The 18,207-nt window shown below is 41.0% G+C and overlaps 1 protein-coding gene across 1 annotated transcript; it reads left to right on the forward strand.

The window, feature by feature from the left end:
• Positions 1-8,323: 8,323 nt before the first annotated feature.
• Positions 8,324-17,598, forward strand: LOC115150340 (synaptoporin-like). Its single transcript, XM_029693530.1, has 5 exons — positions 8,324-8,585; positions 12,806-12,930; positions 14,136-14,334; positions 16,123-16,314; positions 16,979-17,598. Exons 1-5 carry the CDS (start codon positions 8,562-8,564, stop codon positions 17,357-17,359), a joined length of 921 nt encoding a protein of 306 aa, XP_029549390.1. The 5' UTR covers positions 8,324-8,561; the 3' UTR covers positions 17,360-17,598.
• The last annotated feature ends 609 nt before the right edge of the window (positions 17,599-18,207 follow it).

The raw sequence follows: 18,207 nt of genomic DNA on the forward strand, positions 1-18,207 counted from the left end.
GTTAGGATGATATCTATGAGGGTGCCTGTGTTTGCGGCTTTGGGGTGGTACCTGGTAGGTTCATTGATAATTTGTGTGAGATTGAGGGCATCAAGCTTAGATTGTAGGATGGCTGGGGTGTTAAGCATGTCCCAGTTTAGGTCACCTAGCAGCACGAGCTCTGAAGATAGATGGGGGGCAATCAATTCACATATGGTGTCCAGAGCACAGCTGGGGGCAGAAGGTGGTCTATAGCAGGCGGCAATGGTGAGAGACTTGTTTTTAGAGAAATGGATTTTTAAAAGTAGAAGTTCAAATTGTTTGGGTACAGACCTGGATAGTAGGAAAGAACTCTGCAGGCTATCTCTGAAAATGTTGTAGTTAGAGATGAAGATTTCAGAGTTTTTGGTGGACTTCCTAAGCCAGGATTCAGACATGGCTAGGACATCAGGGTTGGCACAGTGTGCTAAAGCAATGAATAAAACAAACTTAGGGAGGAGGCTTCTGATGTTAGCATGCATGAAACCAAGGCTATTACGGTTACGGAAGTCATCAAAAGAGAGCGCCTGGGGAATAGGAGTGGAGCTGGGCACTGCAGGGCCTGGATTCACCTCTACATCACCAGAGGAACAGAGGAGGAGTAGGATAAGGGTACGGCTAAAAGCTATGAGAATTGGTCGTCTATGGTGTCCAGAATAGAGAGTAAAAGGAGCAGGTTTCTGGGGGCGATAAAATAGATTCAAGGTATAATGTACAGACAAATGTATGGTAGGATGTGATTACAGTGGAGGTAAACCTAGGCATTGAGTGATGATGAGAGAGATATTGTCTCTAGAAACATAATTTAAACCAGAAGATGTCATAGCATGTGTGGGTGGTGGAACTGAAAGGTTGGATAAGGTATAATGAGCGGGGCTAGAGGCTCTACAGTGAAATAAGCCAATAAACCAATAAACATTAACCAGACCAGCAATGGACAAGGCATATTGACATTAAGGAGAGGCATGCTTAGCCGAGTGATCATAAGGGTCCCATGAGATTCTGACAGCTAGCTGGGCCATAGGTAGCAAGCTGGCAGAAGATGGAGGGAGGTCTGTTTTTAGCCACCTCGTGCGTTTCCGTCTGTAGATTAGTGTGGTAGGGGGGACCAGTCCAATTGGCAAAATAGTTATAGTTATAGTGGCCCAAGAAAATCGTCCGATAGACCTATTCAGATAGCAGCCAATAAGACAGCTAACCATTAGCGGGCCGCAGATGGGCGTTCAGGTTACATCGCGGCCAGTTGGATAACTCCCTCGGGCAGATAACGTCGGTAGTCCAGTCGTGAAGGCCCGATGGGGCTCCGCATCGGCAGTAAAATGGGTACGGATAGGTGATTGTAGCCCAGGAGTGGCTGATGGAAATCTTCAGCTGGCTAGCTCCAGAATAATTGATGTTAGCTCCGGGACCGACGTTAGCCAGTAGTCACTCGGGTAGCAGCTAGCTAGCTGCAAGATCCAGATGGTGACGCTACAATTACACAGAGTTTTTCCACATTTTCTTACATTACAGCCTTATTCTAAAATTGATTAAACACTTTTTTTGTCATCGATCTACACACAGTACCCCATAATGACAAAGAAAAAAAAGGTTTTTAGATTTTTTTGGCAAATTTATACAAAATGTAAAAAATGGCTGTATGCTTATCGTTGTTATCTAGACCTTTGCCCCAGTCAAAGGTCCTGAGCGCTCTGGAGCAGGTTTTCACCAAGGATCTCTCTGTACTTTCCTCCATTCATCTTTCCCTCGATACTGACTAGTCTCCCAGTCCCTGCCGCTGAAAAACATCTCCACAGCATGTTGCTGCCACCACCATGCTTCACCATAGGAATGGTGCCAGGTTTCCTCCAGATGTGACACTTGATATTCAGGCCAAAGTGTTCAATCTTGGTTTCATCAGACCAGAGAATCTTGTTTTTCAAGGTCTGAGAGGGTCCAAGTAGGCTGTCATGTGCCTTTTACTGAGGAGTGGCAGAGATGGTTGTCTTTCTGGAAGGTTCTCCCATCTCAACAGAGGAACACTGGAGCTCTGTCAGAGTGACTATCGGGTTCTTGGTCATCTCCCTGACCAAAGGCCCTTCTCCCCCAATTGCTCAGTTTGGCCAGCTCTAGGAAGTCTTGGTGGTTCCAAACATCTTATATTGAAGAATGATGGAGGCCACTGTGTTCTTGGGGACCTTCAATGCTGCAGACATTTTTTGGTACCCTTCCCCCGATCTGTGCCTCGACACAATCCTGTCTTGTAGCTCAATTCCTTCGACCTCATGGCTTGGTTTTTGCTCTGACATGCCCTGTCAACTGTGGGACCTTATATAGACAGGTGTGTGCCTTTCCAAATCATATTCAATTAATTGAATTTACCACAGGTGGACTCCAATCAAGTTGTAGAAACATCTCAAGGATGATCAAGGGAAACAGCTAAATTTCTCAGTTTCTAATAGCAAAGGGTCTGAATACTTACGTAAATAAGGTTTTTCTGTTTTTATTTTTAATAGATTTGCAAAAAAAATTCTAAACCTGCTTTTGCTTTGTTGTTATGGGATGTTGTATGTAGATTGTTGAGTTTTTTATTTTTATTGAATCCATTTTAGAGTAAGGCTGTGACATAACAAAATGTGGAAAAAGTCAAGGTGTCTAAATACTTTCCGAATGCACTGTATGTTGGTAACCAGTCTATAATAGCAATACAGCACCTCAGGTTTTGATATATGGCCAATATACCACAGCTAAGGGCTGTATCCAGTCATGCGTTAGGTAAGAACAGCCATTAGCCACACTCCCTTTGGCCTTATTGCTTGAATATAATATAACACAACAGTAAATAAAAAAAACTGACATTCTACAGTATGATTTTATGGATAGTAGCATTCACTTACTGCACACAAAATGTTAACATCGGACTGAAGTCCATTCACAGACTAATCTCATTGATTTTCCACATCTGATCAATGCAGCAGCCTAATCAGACACCAATTAACCATCACTAGTCACCATGGTGTCCAAGGTTCACTGATGATGACAATAACAATCAGAAGTTGAGGAGCAAATAAATACCATGTTAAATACTGTTCGTAGAAATGTTGCATCTAAGAGGCACTATATTTATTTAGAAACTGCATTGCTCTGTTTGTAGGAATGTGAAATTGAGATTGTTGTTTCAAAACTGTAGAGAAACTGTACCAAAAGATGGTGGTTGGAATGTGTAATTGTGTCTGACCTGTGCTTCATGTTATGTCAAACTGTAATTCAAACTCCCTTTACCAAATAAATATCACATCTCTTTTCCACAATTACTCAGTAATGACAGAGTAAGTTAAATCACTGTTTTTCTTCCATTAAAAGTTAAGATTGTACAAAGAGTGTCTTTGAGTTAACATTTCGGACTTCTCCAGACTCTGGGTTACTATGGCAACTCGAGAGCTTTCTTTTCAGGAACTGGCTCATCTCTGACTGTGATCAAGTACTGTATGTCATCTTTTCTTCCCATCTCAAACATTAATATACCACCTGGTATATAGAGAGACTGGATTAACTGCAGTTAATGAGGGCATTGCCATGGTGTGGGATTCCATGAAAGTTCAACTATATATTGGTTGGATGACTTTGGAAATAAGAGTTGCACCCTGTCATCTTGTCATGTATGTTTTATTTAGGAACCTAAAATAAAATAATATACAGTTCACCTTATTGATATTGCATTTAGAGGGTTAGGTAGAGCTCAAAGTAATGGAACAATGCAATAATGACCTTATTACCAACCATCTTTCCTCCTAGCATGATGTCTTCCCAGCTGGGCTTCAGAGGAAGTGGAGACCAGGGCTCATTTGTTGTCTACTAATTACACTTATCATTACATTTTTACATTTTAGTCATTTAGCAGATGCTCTTATCCAGAGCGACTTACAGTAGTGAATGCATACATTTCACTTCATTTCATGCTTTTTTTTTTTTTTTGTACTGGCCCCCCGTGGGAATCGAACCCACAACCCTGGCATTGCACACACCATACTGGCGTTGCAAACACCATGCTCTACCAACTGATGTTGGACCGCCCATATGACCAATAAAAATACTTCAAAAAGGACTTGATGTTAAACTGGGTCATAGTAAAAAGGGTAGTGGGTGTGTCATATAGTCCACTAACAAGGTTCTAAGGGGATTATAGAACTAGATAGAGATAGAGACACAGTACGTATGTATGTTTGTATTTATGTATGCATCTCTATCTCTATGATACTAGAGACATTCATTAGATTCAAGGACTCCAACCCAAGGAAACCTAGTATTGTCCACTATCAGGTTTATAAAGGAGGTACTACACTTAGAGTTACAAAAAGATTTTACAGATAATATGCATCTATCACTTTGATACCAGAAACACTCATTAAATTCAAGGACTCCAACCCTTGATATTCTCCACAAGGCTTCTCTCCCTCTGTGCTGAGAGTCAGACCCTGCCAGACACTGTCATCTATTATCTATTGTCATCTATTATCTGGGTCCAAGCATCTGAGCGCCTTTCATCTTTACTTTACATCTCCCCACTTGTTTATCTCTGGACTGGAGTAAGATACTTACCAGTTTAAATAAGCTTTCATCTGGTTCCCTGTCATTGAGTCGTACATGTTTCAGCACCATGGACAGCTCCCCAACTCTCTATACCTTCAAAAGGATAATAGTGATGATCAGTGTGGCTGTTCAACTGTAAGCAGTTCAGGTGTTATCCTATGGTTCACCGTATCCATATTATCTTACTACCTTGTTGATTTATTACTTTGAAAAAATAAGTATGAAATAAAATAATAGGCTCTGAAAGTTTTAGCTTTGTAATTGGTTTATGTTAAATATTTGGTAAGTGTATTTATACGAAATGAAAAAGATTATTAGAATTCTGTGTTGCGTAATACAATGTCGGTATCTACACATTACATTTGAGTAATTTAGCATACACTCTTATCCAGTGTGACTTACAAATAGTGCATTTATCTTAAGATAGATAACTAGGTGAGACAAAATACAACATCACAATTATCAGATATATTTTCTCTGAACAAAGTATTTATCAGCAAAGTCAGTGCTAATAGGAAAAGACAAGTGGCTTTTTTAAATGTATTTTCTTTAAATCTAGAACAAAAATTAGCTTTCATCATGATCATGATTAAGTAAAACATTGTAAAGTTGGACCTGTAATTGAGCAGGTTGAAAGATTCAAGTTCCCTGGTGTCCACATCACCAACAAACTGTCATGGTCAAACACACCAAAACAGTCGTGAGGAAGGCACGACAACGTCTGTTCAGGAGACTGAAAAGATTTGTCATGAGTCCTCAGATCCTCAAATAGTTCTACAGCTGCACCATCGAGAGCATCCTGATTGGTTGCATCACCGCCTGGTATGGCAACTGCTCGGCCTCTGACCACAAGGCATTACAGAGGGTAGTGGGTACGGCCCAGTACATCACTTGAGCCAAGCTTCCTATCATCCAAGACCTCGGCAAGTGGTACCGGAGTGGTACCAAAAGGCTTCTTAACAGCTTACTACTCTCTGTTTATTATCTATAAATAGTCACTTTACCTCTACCTACATGTACATATTACCTCAATTACCTCAACTAACCTGTGCACGTGCACATTGACTCTGTACTGGTACCCCCTGTATATACAGTTGAAGTCAGAAGTTTACATACACCTTAGCCAAATACATTTAAACTCAGTTTTTCACAAGTCCTGACATTTAATCCAAGTAAAAATTCCCTGTCTTATGTCATTTAGGATCACCACTTTATTTTAAGAATATGAAATACTAGAGAGAATGGTTTATTTCAGCTTTTATTTCTTTCATCACATTCCCAGTGGGTCAGAAGTTTACATACACTCAATTAGTATTTGGTAGCATTGCCTTTAAATTGTTAAACTTGGGTCAAACGTTTCGGGTAGCATTCCACAAGCTTCCCACAATAAGTTGGGTGAATTTTGGCACATTCCTCCTGACAGAGCTGGTGTAACTGAGTCAGGTTTGTAGGCCTCCATGCTTGCACATGCTTTTTCAGTTCTGCCCACACATTGAGGTCATGGCTTTGTGATGGCAACTCCAATACCTTGACTTTGTTGTCCTTAAGCCATTTTGCCACAACTTTGGAAGTATGCTTGGGTCATTGTCCATTTGGAAGACCCATTTGTGACCCATTTATTTCCCTCATTAAAATGCAAATCAATTTATAACATTTTTGACATGCGTTTTTCTGGATTTTTTGTTGTTATTCTGTCTCTCACTGTTCAAATAAACCTACCATTAAAATTATAGACTAATCATTTCTTTGTCAGTGGGCAAACGTACAAAATCAGCAGGGGATCAAATACTTTTTTCCCTCACTGTAATTGTTGGAAAAATGACTTGTGTTGAACAAAGTAGATGTCCTAACCGACTTGACAAAACTATAGTTTGTTAACAAGAAATTTGTGGAGTGGTTAAAAAACAAGTTTTAATAATGACTCCTACCTAGGTGCATGTAAACTTCCAAATTCAACTGTAGCCTTACTGTTATTTTATTGTTGCTCTTGAAATATTTGTGAGGTTTTTTTTTCTCTTTTTTTTCTTCTTCATTTTTCATTTCATTTATTGCTTACTTCAAATCAAATTCAAATCAAATGTATTTATATAGCCCTTCTTACATCAGCTGATATCTCAAAGTGCTGTACAGAAACCCAGCCTAAAACCCCAAACAGCAAGCAATGCAGGTGTAGAAGCACGGTGGCTAGGAAAAACTCCCTAGAAAGGCCAAAACCTAGGAAGAAACCTAGAGAGGAACCAGGCTATGAGGGGTGGCCAGTCCTCTTCTGTGCCGGGTGGAGATTATAACAGAACATGGCCAAGATGTTCAAATGTTCATAAATGACCAGCATGGTCAAATAATAATAATCACAGTAGTTATCGAGGGTGCAACAAGTCAGCTCCTCAAGAGTAAATGTCAGTTGGCTTTTCATAGCCGATCATTGAGAGTATCTCTACCGCTCCTGCTGTCTCTAGAGAGTTGAAAACAGCAGGTCTGGGACAGGTAGCACGTCCGGTGAACAGGTCAGGGTTCCATAGCCGCAGGCAGAACAGTTGAAACTGGAGCAGCAGCACGGCCAGGTGGACTGGGGACAGCAAGGAGTCATCATGCCAGGTAGTCCTGAGGCATGGTCCTAGGGCTCAGGTCCTCCGAGAGAGAGAGAGAAAGAAAGAAAGAGAGAAAGAGAGAATTAGAGCGAGCATACTTAAATTCACACAGGACACCGGATAAGACAGGAGAAATACTCCAGATATAACAGACTGACCCTAGCCCCCCGACACATAAACTACTGCAGCATAAATACTGGAGGCTGAGACAGGAGGGGCCAGGAGACACTGTGGGCCCGTCCGATGATACCCCCGGACAGGGCCAAACAGGCATTATATAACCCCACCCACTTTGCCAAAGCACAGCCCCCACACCACTAGAGGGATATCTTCAACCACCAACTTACCATCCTGAGACAAGGCCGAGTATAGCCCACAAAGATCTCCTCCACGGCACAACCCAAGGGGTGGGCGCCAACCCAGACAGGAAGAGACTTTATTTAGTAAATACTTTCTTAACAATTCTTTTTTCTTAAAACTGCATTGTTGGTTAAGGGCTTTCACTGTTGTATTAGGCGTGTGTGACAAATACAATTTGATTTGACTTTGATTTGATTTCCCAGTGGAAAGTATGTCTGAAGAATCTTGTCATAGACATGCACTGTGTGTGTGGTGCATGGTAAATTATCTGTCTCTGTTCCTCTGGGGAATCTATGGGTGGAAATCTGCTAGGTGAATCCTCATAGTTCTGTTTATCTGTTCTCTACCAGAGTGTCTGGTACTGTAGGTAGGTCTGTCCTCAAAGAGAGGAGCAGAGCCACACAGTTATACTAGAGAGGAGCTCTGAACTACAGTACATCCTTTTCCTTACCCTACTTCCTAACGCCCACCCCAACCCCAGATAGTTCCCTTTGCTCTCTCCTCTCCTCCCTTCAGATATCTTGTCACCCCCCCCCCCCTTCAGGCAACCTCCGCACTCTGTACTCTCTGTTCTCTCGGTCTCTCTCTCTCTCTCTCTCTCTCTCTCTCTCGCTCTCTGTCTCTCTCTCTGTCTCGCTCTCTGTCTCGTTCTCTATCTCTCTCTCTCTCTCTACCTCTCTCTCTGCTTTCTGTCTTTGAACCATCTACATTAGTGACAGTGCATTAGTATGAGCTCTCTCTCTTTCTCCCTTTCTGTCTCTACTCTCTGTCTCTCTCTTTGTCTCTCTCTCTCTCCCTCTCTCTGCTCTCTGTCTTTGAACCATCTACATTAGTGACAGTGCATTAGTATGAGCTCTCTCTCTTTCTCCCTTTCTGTCTCTACTCTGTCTCTCTCTTTGTCTCTCTCTCTCTCCCTCTCTCTGCTCTCTGTCTTTAAACCATCTACATTAGTGACAGTGCATTAGTATGAGGAGCAAGCTGCTAACACCCTTTTGTGGAGTAGAACTTGTTCACTGTGCTTTTTAAATGTGTATGGTCATATTTGCTCCGGTAAGTAGTTGTTTCTTTCATATTTGGACTGTAGGTAAGTACATTCCTCGTTAAACCAGCATTATAATTATTTAGTTATGAAGCAGGGGTGTGTTCTATAGGCTATTGTATGTGATACATGCGTTTTAAAATACTTTCTTTTTCAATTTGGTTTGTAAGGAATATTATTTATGTTTGATGGGTGAATTTTATCAACTGTTTTTTCCAGGGCAGTCCTTTGGGATGTGTGTGTGTGCTTGTGTGTGTGTGTTTGTGCGTACATGTGTGTGTGTTTGTGCGTGCATGCATGCATGCGTATGACCGCGGTGTTTGTGTGTGTGGCATGTACAGTATTCCAACAGGTTCAGTCACTCTCTGAGGCTCTGCCCACCCTCTAACCCACAGTAGGTGGTTCTCTGTTTGCAGTCAGCCCATTTCTAAATTATTCAGTTGTTTTCATAATGCTGTTCTCAAGAAAATCAATCCCAAACCTTGATCATCAGTCTGCTTAATAGATACGGTGCCGAGATTAGCTTTCCTCTACCACCTCTCTCTCTCCCTCTCTTTCTCCCTCACTCCTCTCGCTCACACTCCCCTTTTTCTCTTCTCTTTCTGTGTCTCTTTCTCCCTCTCTCTTTCTGTTCATCTTTTAACACTGAAACCAAAAAGCATATGTATTCAGAGGATACTTTGTTAACAGCTGTGTTTTAGTCTAGAATTTAATGGCATAATAATGATTATACTAGTTATAATGTGTGATTAATGATTGTAACCATTTAGAATGCATCTTTTTACCATTTGAATATGAATTAGTGAATTAACAGGATGTTTGCAGACAACAGACGTATTGTCACAGCTGTCAAAAGGAGAAGAGGACCAAAGTGCAGCGTGTGTGTCATTCCACATTTTATTTATACTGTGAAACTATGCAATACATAAATACACTGAATGAAAAAACAACAAACCGTGACGCAGCGATGAACACATACACAACTCAAAATTAATCACCCACAAAACCCAGGTGGAAATACACCTACTTAAGTATGATCTCCAATTAGAGACAATGAGGACCAGCTGCCTCTAATTGGAGATCATCCCATACAAAACCCCAACATAGAAATACAAAACTAGAACCTAAACATAGAAATAGAAAACATAGAGAGAGAAAAACCTGTCACGCCCTGACCTACTCTACCATAGAAAATAACATATTTCTATGGTCAGGACGTGACACGTATTCATCTTTTTTTGGTAAATACATCTAATCAATGACTTTTAATTATAATTATAGCCACACACACTCAATTAGATGTGGTCTTAAACACTTTGGATCTGATCAGATTACACAACAACTGTCTGGCTGTATGTATACCTTTTAGAAACAATCTGAGTGAAACAATCTCTCTCTCTCTCTCTCTCTCTCTCTCACGTTCTCTCTGTCCCTGTCCCTTTCTCTGTCTCTGTCTCTGTCCCTGTCCCTGTCCCTGTCCCTGTCTCTGTCTCTATCTACATATACAGTATTTCAGGATGTTGTGTATGCCCATAATCAGAATTCAGGAAAACATTAGAGTTTTGAAAACATAGCTTGTTCCAAAAAAGTAATGTCTTGGCACAATTTACCCTGGGTATGGGGTAAATTGAGCGGCGGGACAGGGTAAGTTAAGCCGCCTACACATTTCTGTACTGAATTAAATATTACCACTACCTTTTTAAACCATGTCTATTTCTCAAACATAATTCAACACAATCACAATCGCTTTTTTGTCTTTTAATCATTTTAAGTATATTTTAACACAGGTTTAAAATTAAAACTTCTTAGGGATAGGCGTCCCGTCAACGGGACAGTTGTAAATCATGCAGCACTTTGTGTCATGATCGCAGATTTTAGAGAAACATCAAATGTCGGTACATATAAGTGTCTATATCGGCTGAAAGCTTAATTCTTGTTAATATAACTGCGCTGTCCAATTTACAGTAGCTATTACTGCGAAAAAATGCCATGCTATTGTTTCAGGGGAGCTCCTAACAACAAAACACTTTTTTCACCGCGATAGGTTTGATAAATTCACCTCTGAAGGTGAAATGTGTACTTACATTCTGAAATCTTTGTTATCATCCAAAGGGTCCCAGAGATAACATTTACATTTTACATTTACATTTTAGTCATTTAGCAGACACTTTTATCTAGAGCAACGTACAGTAGTGAATGCATACATTTCATACATTTTCATTTTGTGGATTTAAAAAAAAAAAACTTACTGGCCCCCCGTGGGAATCAAACCCACAACACTGGCATTGCACACACCATGCTGGCGTTGCAAACACCATGCTCTACCAACTGAGCCACGGGGGGGTGTTGTTTTGTTAGATAAAATCATTTTTCATATCCTAAAAAGGTCCATGTAGCATGTACGATCGATTTTGTATTTCCACTCATTAAATTTGCAAAGAAAGGAATCTGTGAAAATCTAACCCTAAACGTTGTTTCAACCAGTCAAATCACGTTTGTATTTATTTCTCAGAGATCCTAGAATGTAACCAGACTTCACTATATCATTAGGGGTGTAGTATATCCTATAGGACACCAAATTTGGTCAAAGAGTGTAGCCTTCATGGCACTCAGATGATGCGGGCGGTCTTCACTTGATTGACGGTAACTTTGTCAAGTTAGCACCAATCGGGGTCAAACAAAGCTAGCTAGATAGCCAAGGAGCTGGGCTTTATGGGAGTATTTGGAAACCCCGTATTTGTCACAAAATTTAGCTGCTAACCTTGTGCAACAGCGAGCCTTTTCCTTTTGGACAAAATGTCTACGAATATGGAGAGTTATGAAGTTATGAAAACTAGGTGTTTTGCAAATGTTGAACTTATAATATGGCTACTAATACTGGAAAAGCTACATCAAAGTCCAAGTATACAGATTTGACGATATTCTTTCAGAAAAATGTAATGTGAATGTAAATGTCTCATTCACGATTTGCCCAAATGTACCTGGATGACTTCACACTAAATGTCATGTAGTTTGCTCATACTTCAAGTTATCCATCTGAAACGTTGCATATACACTACTGCCATCTTGTGAACACCATCGGAATTAGAACCAGAGTGATGGCTCGATGTGGGATCTTTCTGTTCCATTTCACAGATGGTGGTAGAAAAAAACGGTTGTTTTTCTCTTTGTATTTTCTTCCACCAGATCTATTGTGTTATATTCTCCTACATTCAATTCACTTTTCCACAAACTTCAAAGTGATTCCTTTCAAATGGTACCAAGAATATGCATTTCCTTGCTTCAGGTCCTGAGCTACAGGCAGTTGGATTTGGGTATGTCATTTTAGGCCAAAATTGAAAAAAAGGGGGCTATCCCTAAAATACCTAACAAACACTTTGTAACACAGGCCCTGTTGTTGCCTCATATCCCAGCAATAATGCTTTGCATTACGCCTGGGAATAAAATGCTTCAATTTGCTCAACTTGCCATTGGCTCAACTGACCCCAAGGCAAACATTTTTACTATATTAGCCCACACAGCTACAAGGCTGCACTTTCATGCTAGGTGTAGGACCTCCTATTGAAGCTTATAGAGACCCCAACTGATGTAGAACAATCTTAAATTGATTGACTTTGGTTTAGGTACAAGCGTCATGAAACATCTAATACAACACATTTATTTGACTTGGTGAAAATCTGTTTTTTTTTACCTAATTGCTTACCACTTTTTCCATGTAGTTTCCCACTCACATGACCTCTTCCTAAATATTTGGTCAAACAATTAATTTTGTGTATGGTTTCCTTGAAACAAGGCTGGCTCAACTTACCCTTTTGGCTCAACTTACCACACTCTCCATTACTGGCAAGAGCAGTTTTTATTTGATTTTAGGATCCATCAACAGTTCCACGCTCATTCCACCATATATCCACACCATATATCCTATATTGTACACATGATAACTTTCCCAAAGGCAGCATCTGTCAGGGTGTCGATATAGATGCTCCTTTGGGGCTCATTAGGTCCAGCTGTTGCTCTAGCAGTTTTGCAAAGGACCAGACAGGAAAGGAGGGACCAGGAGCAACTATTAACTGCATTCCAAATGCACCCTATTCCCTGTGTAGTGCACTACTTTTTACTTTTTGGTGAAAAGTAGCTAGCCAACTATATAGGGAATAGGGTATCATTTGGAACACAGTCGATGTCTAGCATGCTCAATGAGTAGGAGTTTAATAATATATTTATTTTCCAGATCTTTGCCATCTGTGCATTTGCAACATGTGGAGGGTACTCTGGTCACCTGCGGGTTAGAGTGGAATGTCTGGACAAGAGCCAGAGCAACCTTAGCATCACCGTAAATTTTGCCTATCCCTTCAGGTAATACATGCTGTTATTTGCAAAAATGTGCAAACTGGAGCAAAAGGATCATGTCATTGTCACATGTCACATGCATGGGTATATCACGTTGAGAGACAAGTAACATTATCCAGATAAACACTCCACAACACTTCACTAAGTAACTATGTATTGTAATCTACTGTGCATGTGGGGATATAGCCTTGGTGAGACAATGACAGTGTTGTCCGACTGTAAATGTGTTTTGACAGATAGGGTGGAGGTGTGGAGGCAGAGTTTTATTTTCCATCTATAAAAAAAATGTAATCTTTGTTTTGATTGAAAGATGATGGAATATGGAGCTGGAGCTGTCAGACAATTGTGTCGGAGTCTATGTCTGATTCCCAGAAATGATTAATTTGTTTCCACATTCAGTATCTCACATGTATCAACTTACTCCCTTGAAGACCTTAAACCTTTCAGCTCAGGTTTAGAGTAATGTGGAAAGACTTGATGATCAGGGGAGAGATTTATAATTGAGACTCCTGAGCATCATGCAGTGATTGTGAGGAATACATATACCTCTACCTCTCTCTCCCTCTCTCTCCCTCCTCTCTCTTCTCTCTGTCTCTGAAGATCGTAGGTTCATTCAGATCAGTGGGAGGAACTTATTTCACTCAGTTTAACAATCGCTACTTTTAAAGCCTGTCAGATTACATTCGTAATGGAAGGGTTTCTTACCAAGACAGACTTTTGTTCTTAAAATAGATTGTTTTTTGTATTTTTCTGAATGAAGCAAGAAGCAGCAGGGTCTATCTCTACTTTCTGTAAACTATTGAGTGTTCAAACACTCTACTCATACCTTACTTTTCCCTGGACATACCCTAACATTATGAAGGACTTTGTTATTTTATAGGTCAGAGGGCATAACTGCAGGTCTCTCTTGTAAACAAAATGTAATCTCAATGACTAACCTGTATAATTAAAGGTTAAATAAAATACATGGAAACTACTGTAACAGGTGATTAGGATACTAACACATTGAGCTTTGATGAGAGACATTTTACTGACGACATAGCTACAGCAAGACATCTGTCTTCATGTAGCTGTTTTTACTATGATAATGACTTGCATGATGATGGTCATGACATTCTCCACCTCATTCTCACCCACCTGTGATCAGAGCCTCACTCTTCTCAATAAAAGGCTCTAACTGTGACCATGTCCTTGTTCCTGTCATCTGATAGGTTACAGCAGGTCCATTTCCAGCCCACGCTGTGTGAGGGGAACAGACAGGAAAGCATCTTCCTAGTAGGAGACTATTCCTCCTCAGCTCAGTTTTTTGTGACCGTGGCTGTCTTTGCCTTCCTCTATTCCCTGATGGCCACCGTAGTGTACATCTACTACCAGAACAAGTATCGCGAGGGTAACAGAGGACCGTTGGTTGTGAGTTGATTTGTTTAATGTATGTGTCTATTAATTGAGATACACTGAATTAAATAAGTTACAGGACAGCGGTAGCTTAACATATAGAGAAATGTGATTTACAAGATTATTACCTGAAAGGTGTGGTATATTGTGGCATTTTATAAATTGCAGTTAGCTGTATGTTGTTGTTACTCCTGCTCTTTTCTTCCATATTCCTAAGGATTGGACCCTAACATGACATACCCAAATCTAACTGCCTGTAGCTCAGGACCTGAAGCAAGGATATGCATATTCTTGATACTGTCACGTGTGCTCCCTCTCCGGCCTCTTGGTCACCAGGCTGCTCGTTTTGGCGCACACCTGTCACCAGCGTTATGCGCATCTGTGAATAATGACACTCACCTGGACTCCATCACCTCCTTGATTACCTGCCCTTTATATGTCACTCCCTTTGGTTTCTTCCCCAGTCGTCATTGTTTATGTATCATGTTGATGCGCTGTTCGTGTTTCTTGTTTTGTTTGTTTATTTATAAAATGTATTCACTCCCTGAACTTGCTTCCCGACTCTCAGCGTACATCGTTACAGAATGACGACTCAACAAAGGGAAGCATCAGGGAGTGTTTTTTTTTTGTGTGTGTGTGTGTGTGTGTGTGTGTGTGTGTGTGTGTGTGTGTGTGTGTGTGTGTGTGTGTGTGTGTGTGTGTGTGTGTGTGTGTGTGTGTTGGAGGTGATGTCGGGTCCGGGTGTTGGAGCCGGAGCTACCTGGGAGGCCTCAGCGGGTTTGTAGGCTCCCATGCCTCAGCGGGTTTGTAGACTCCCATGCCTCAGCTGGGTGAACAGGTTCCTGTGCCTCGACCGAGGCAACCAGGGAGGTCTCAGCCGGCTCATCAGGCTCTCACTCCTCAGCCGGTTCGTCAGGTTTCTGCGCCTCAGCAGAGGTGACCAGTCCGCTCCTGATCCCCGGGATCGTCATCTTGGTTGGCGTCCTGCGACTGGAGCCGTGCGTCGGGGAGGGGGTACTGTCACATGTGCTCCCTCTCCAGCCTCTAGGTCACCAGGCTGCTCGTTATGGCGCACACCTGTCACCAGCATTATGCGCATCTGTGCATAATGACACTCACCTGGACTCCATCACCTTCTTGATTACCTGCCCTTTATATGTCACTCCCTTTGGTTTCTTCCCCAGTCATCATTGTTTCTGTATCATGTTGGTGCGCTGTTCGTGTTTCTTGTTGTGTTCATTTATTTATAAAATGTATTCATTCCCTGAACTTGCTTCCCGACTCTCAGCGTACATCGTTACAGATACCGTTTGAAAGGAAACACTATGAAGTTTGTGGAAATGTGAAATGAATGTAGGAGAATATAACACATTAGATCTAGTAAAAGATAATACAAAGAAAACCATGCATTTTTTGTACCATTGTCTTTAAAATGCAAGAGAAAGGCGATAATGTATTATTCCAGCCCAGGCACAATTTTGATTTTGGCCACAAGATGGCAGCAGTGTATGTACAATGTTTTAGACCGATCCAATGAGCCATTACATTTATGTTCAAAATGTTATATGAAGACTGCCCAAATGTACCTAATTGGTTTATTAATAACTTTCAAGTTCATAACTGTGCAATCTCCTCAAACAATAGCATGGTATTCTTTCACTGTAATAGCTACTGTAATTTGAACAGTGCAGTTAGATTATTAAACCTAATTTATAACATCACCCTATCATGTTTTTCACACCTCAACTCTCACGATCGAATTGAACCTGATAATAACCTTCTCCATTTCTCCCTGCTAACCAGGACTTTGTAGTGACCGTGCTATTCGCCTTCATGTGGTTGGTGAGTTCCTGTGCTTGGGCCAAAGCTCTGTCTGATGTAAAGTCAGCCACTGATCCCACCCAGGTCCTCCTGCTCATCTCTGCCTGCAGATACCCGGCCAACCGGTGTTCAGCTTCCCACCACCCAGTCTGGTCTGAGCTCAACACGTCTGTGGTGAGTCATTGGTGACGTCCATAATGGCACCCTATTCTCCATAAAGTGCACTACTTTTGACCAGACCACATGGGCCCTAGTCAAAAGTAGTGCACTATATTGGGAATATGGTGCAATTTGGGACATAGCCCTTAAGCAGGAAACACCAATGCTGATCAATGTCAGCTCCATTGTCTTCAGACAGGTGGTGTTTACTCCTACGCAATTGTCGTCCTTCAAACGATTGTTGATGATGATGTTTAAAATTATGTGCACAGCAACAAAAATTCTTAGCAACCATTTGTTTTATGTCAATAACATTTTATGATTCTGAATCTGACAGTTTGATGTTTAGACCCAAACTCTAAATGTAGGTTAGAATTTTTCGTCATGAATCTTGTTCTGGAGGCAGCTCTGCAGAGTGGTCACTAGCTGGCACAGCCATAAAGTCATCAAATCTGACTTTAAACCTAACCCTAACCTTAAAAATCACTGCTAACCCTAACGCCCAACCCTAACCTTAAATTAAGACCAAAAAGCTATTTTTTATTTTCAGACATTTTTACAATATAGCCAATTTTGACTTTGCAGCTGGCCTATCTAAGGGGAAATCTGTCTGTTTTGACTCCAGGACAAGAAACATCAACATGCGCTCTAAATACCCTCTTTCTGTACCTTTATACAGGTTTTTGGTTTTGTAAACTTTATCCTCTGGACCGGCAACATCTGGTTTGTCTTCAAAGAGACAGGCTGGTACAAGACTGGCCAGAGGTACCCAATGAGAAGTGCCTCTGGGAGACGGGCCAATGGGATGAGCCAACGGCTCTACAGCCAAAGCAGTTTCGACCAATCAGGGGACAGCTTCTATCAACATCCATACAGGCAGGCTAATTTTGATCAATCACAGGAGAGCTTTGGCCAGCAGCACTACAGCCAAGGTAGCTTCAACCAATCAATAGGGAGCTTCCGCTTGCCACAGACCAGTCTAGGACAGCCAATCATCATTAGTCAGGGAGATGTCACCTCTAAAGGGCTTAATCCTATCATATTTGTCAATGATATTTAGATCACATTTCATATATATTTTCCCCTCATCTACTTACCCTCACAAACTTAACTAGATCTGAAAATACTTTTGTATATTGATACCTGACCATAAGCAGGTTTGGGTATGTTACTGTCTAAGTGAAATCTGTTGCAGTTACTAGCTACCTGTCTTAAAATTGTAATCAGTAACATTACTTTTGGATTGCCCATATTCAGTAACGTAATCTGATTACCTTCAGTTACTTTTGGATTACTCTGCCATTAAGAGGCATTTGAAGAAAACAAAAAGTATCCATCAAACGCATTTGGTGTGTCATCTTAGGGGTCTCTGACTTGTGGTCAGACTCGCTCAGGTGGAACAAACTTAATTGAATGTCATTGAGAAACAGAAAGGTGTCATAATGTATTTTCTTCTCAAACATCCTTTCTGAATTTAAAAGTAGCCTAAACAAAAAAGTAATCATCTATTTTTTTCAAAAGTATCTCTAACCTGATTACAATATTTTTGCTGGTAACATAACTGATTACAGTTACAGTTTTTTGTGATCAGATTCCATGTAGCTGATTACATTTGACCATGAGGTCACCACTCCCATGTAGATTTCCAGATATGAAGTTTGCGAGGGCACGTGGAAGAAGTTGTAATATCTATGGGGGTGGACTGTAAGAGAGAAAGATGACAAGAAGAAGGAATACTGAAGGTGAAGGAAGGATTTAGCAAGTGCGTTTTTAAGAGGACATCGGAGTGGATTGGAAAATGTATCAGAAATGGGAATAAAGTGAGAGAAGACTGTGTGGATAGTGTGAATGTGAGTGGTTTGGCTCTGCTCCCATTCATGTACATTATTGTAAAACCTTGAGCAAGGT

The sequence above is a fragment of the Salmo trutta genome, chromosome 16 (assembly GCF_901001165.1).
Source record: "Salmo trutta chromosome 16, fSalTru1.1, whole genome shotgun sequence".
Taxonomy (NCBI): domain Eukaryota; kingdom Metazoa; phylum Chordata; class Actinopteri; order Salmoniformes; family Salmonidae; genus Salmo; species Salmo trutta.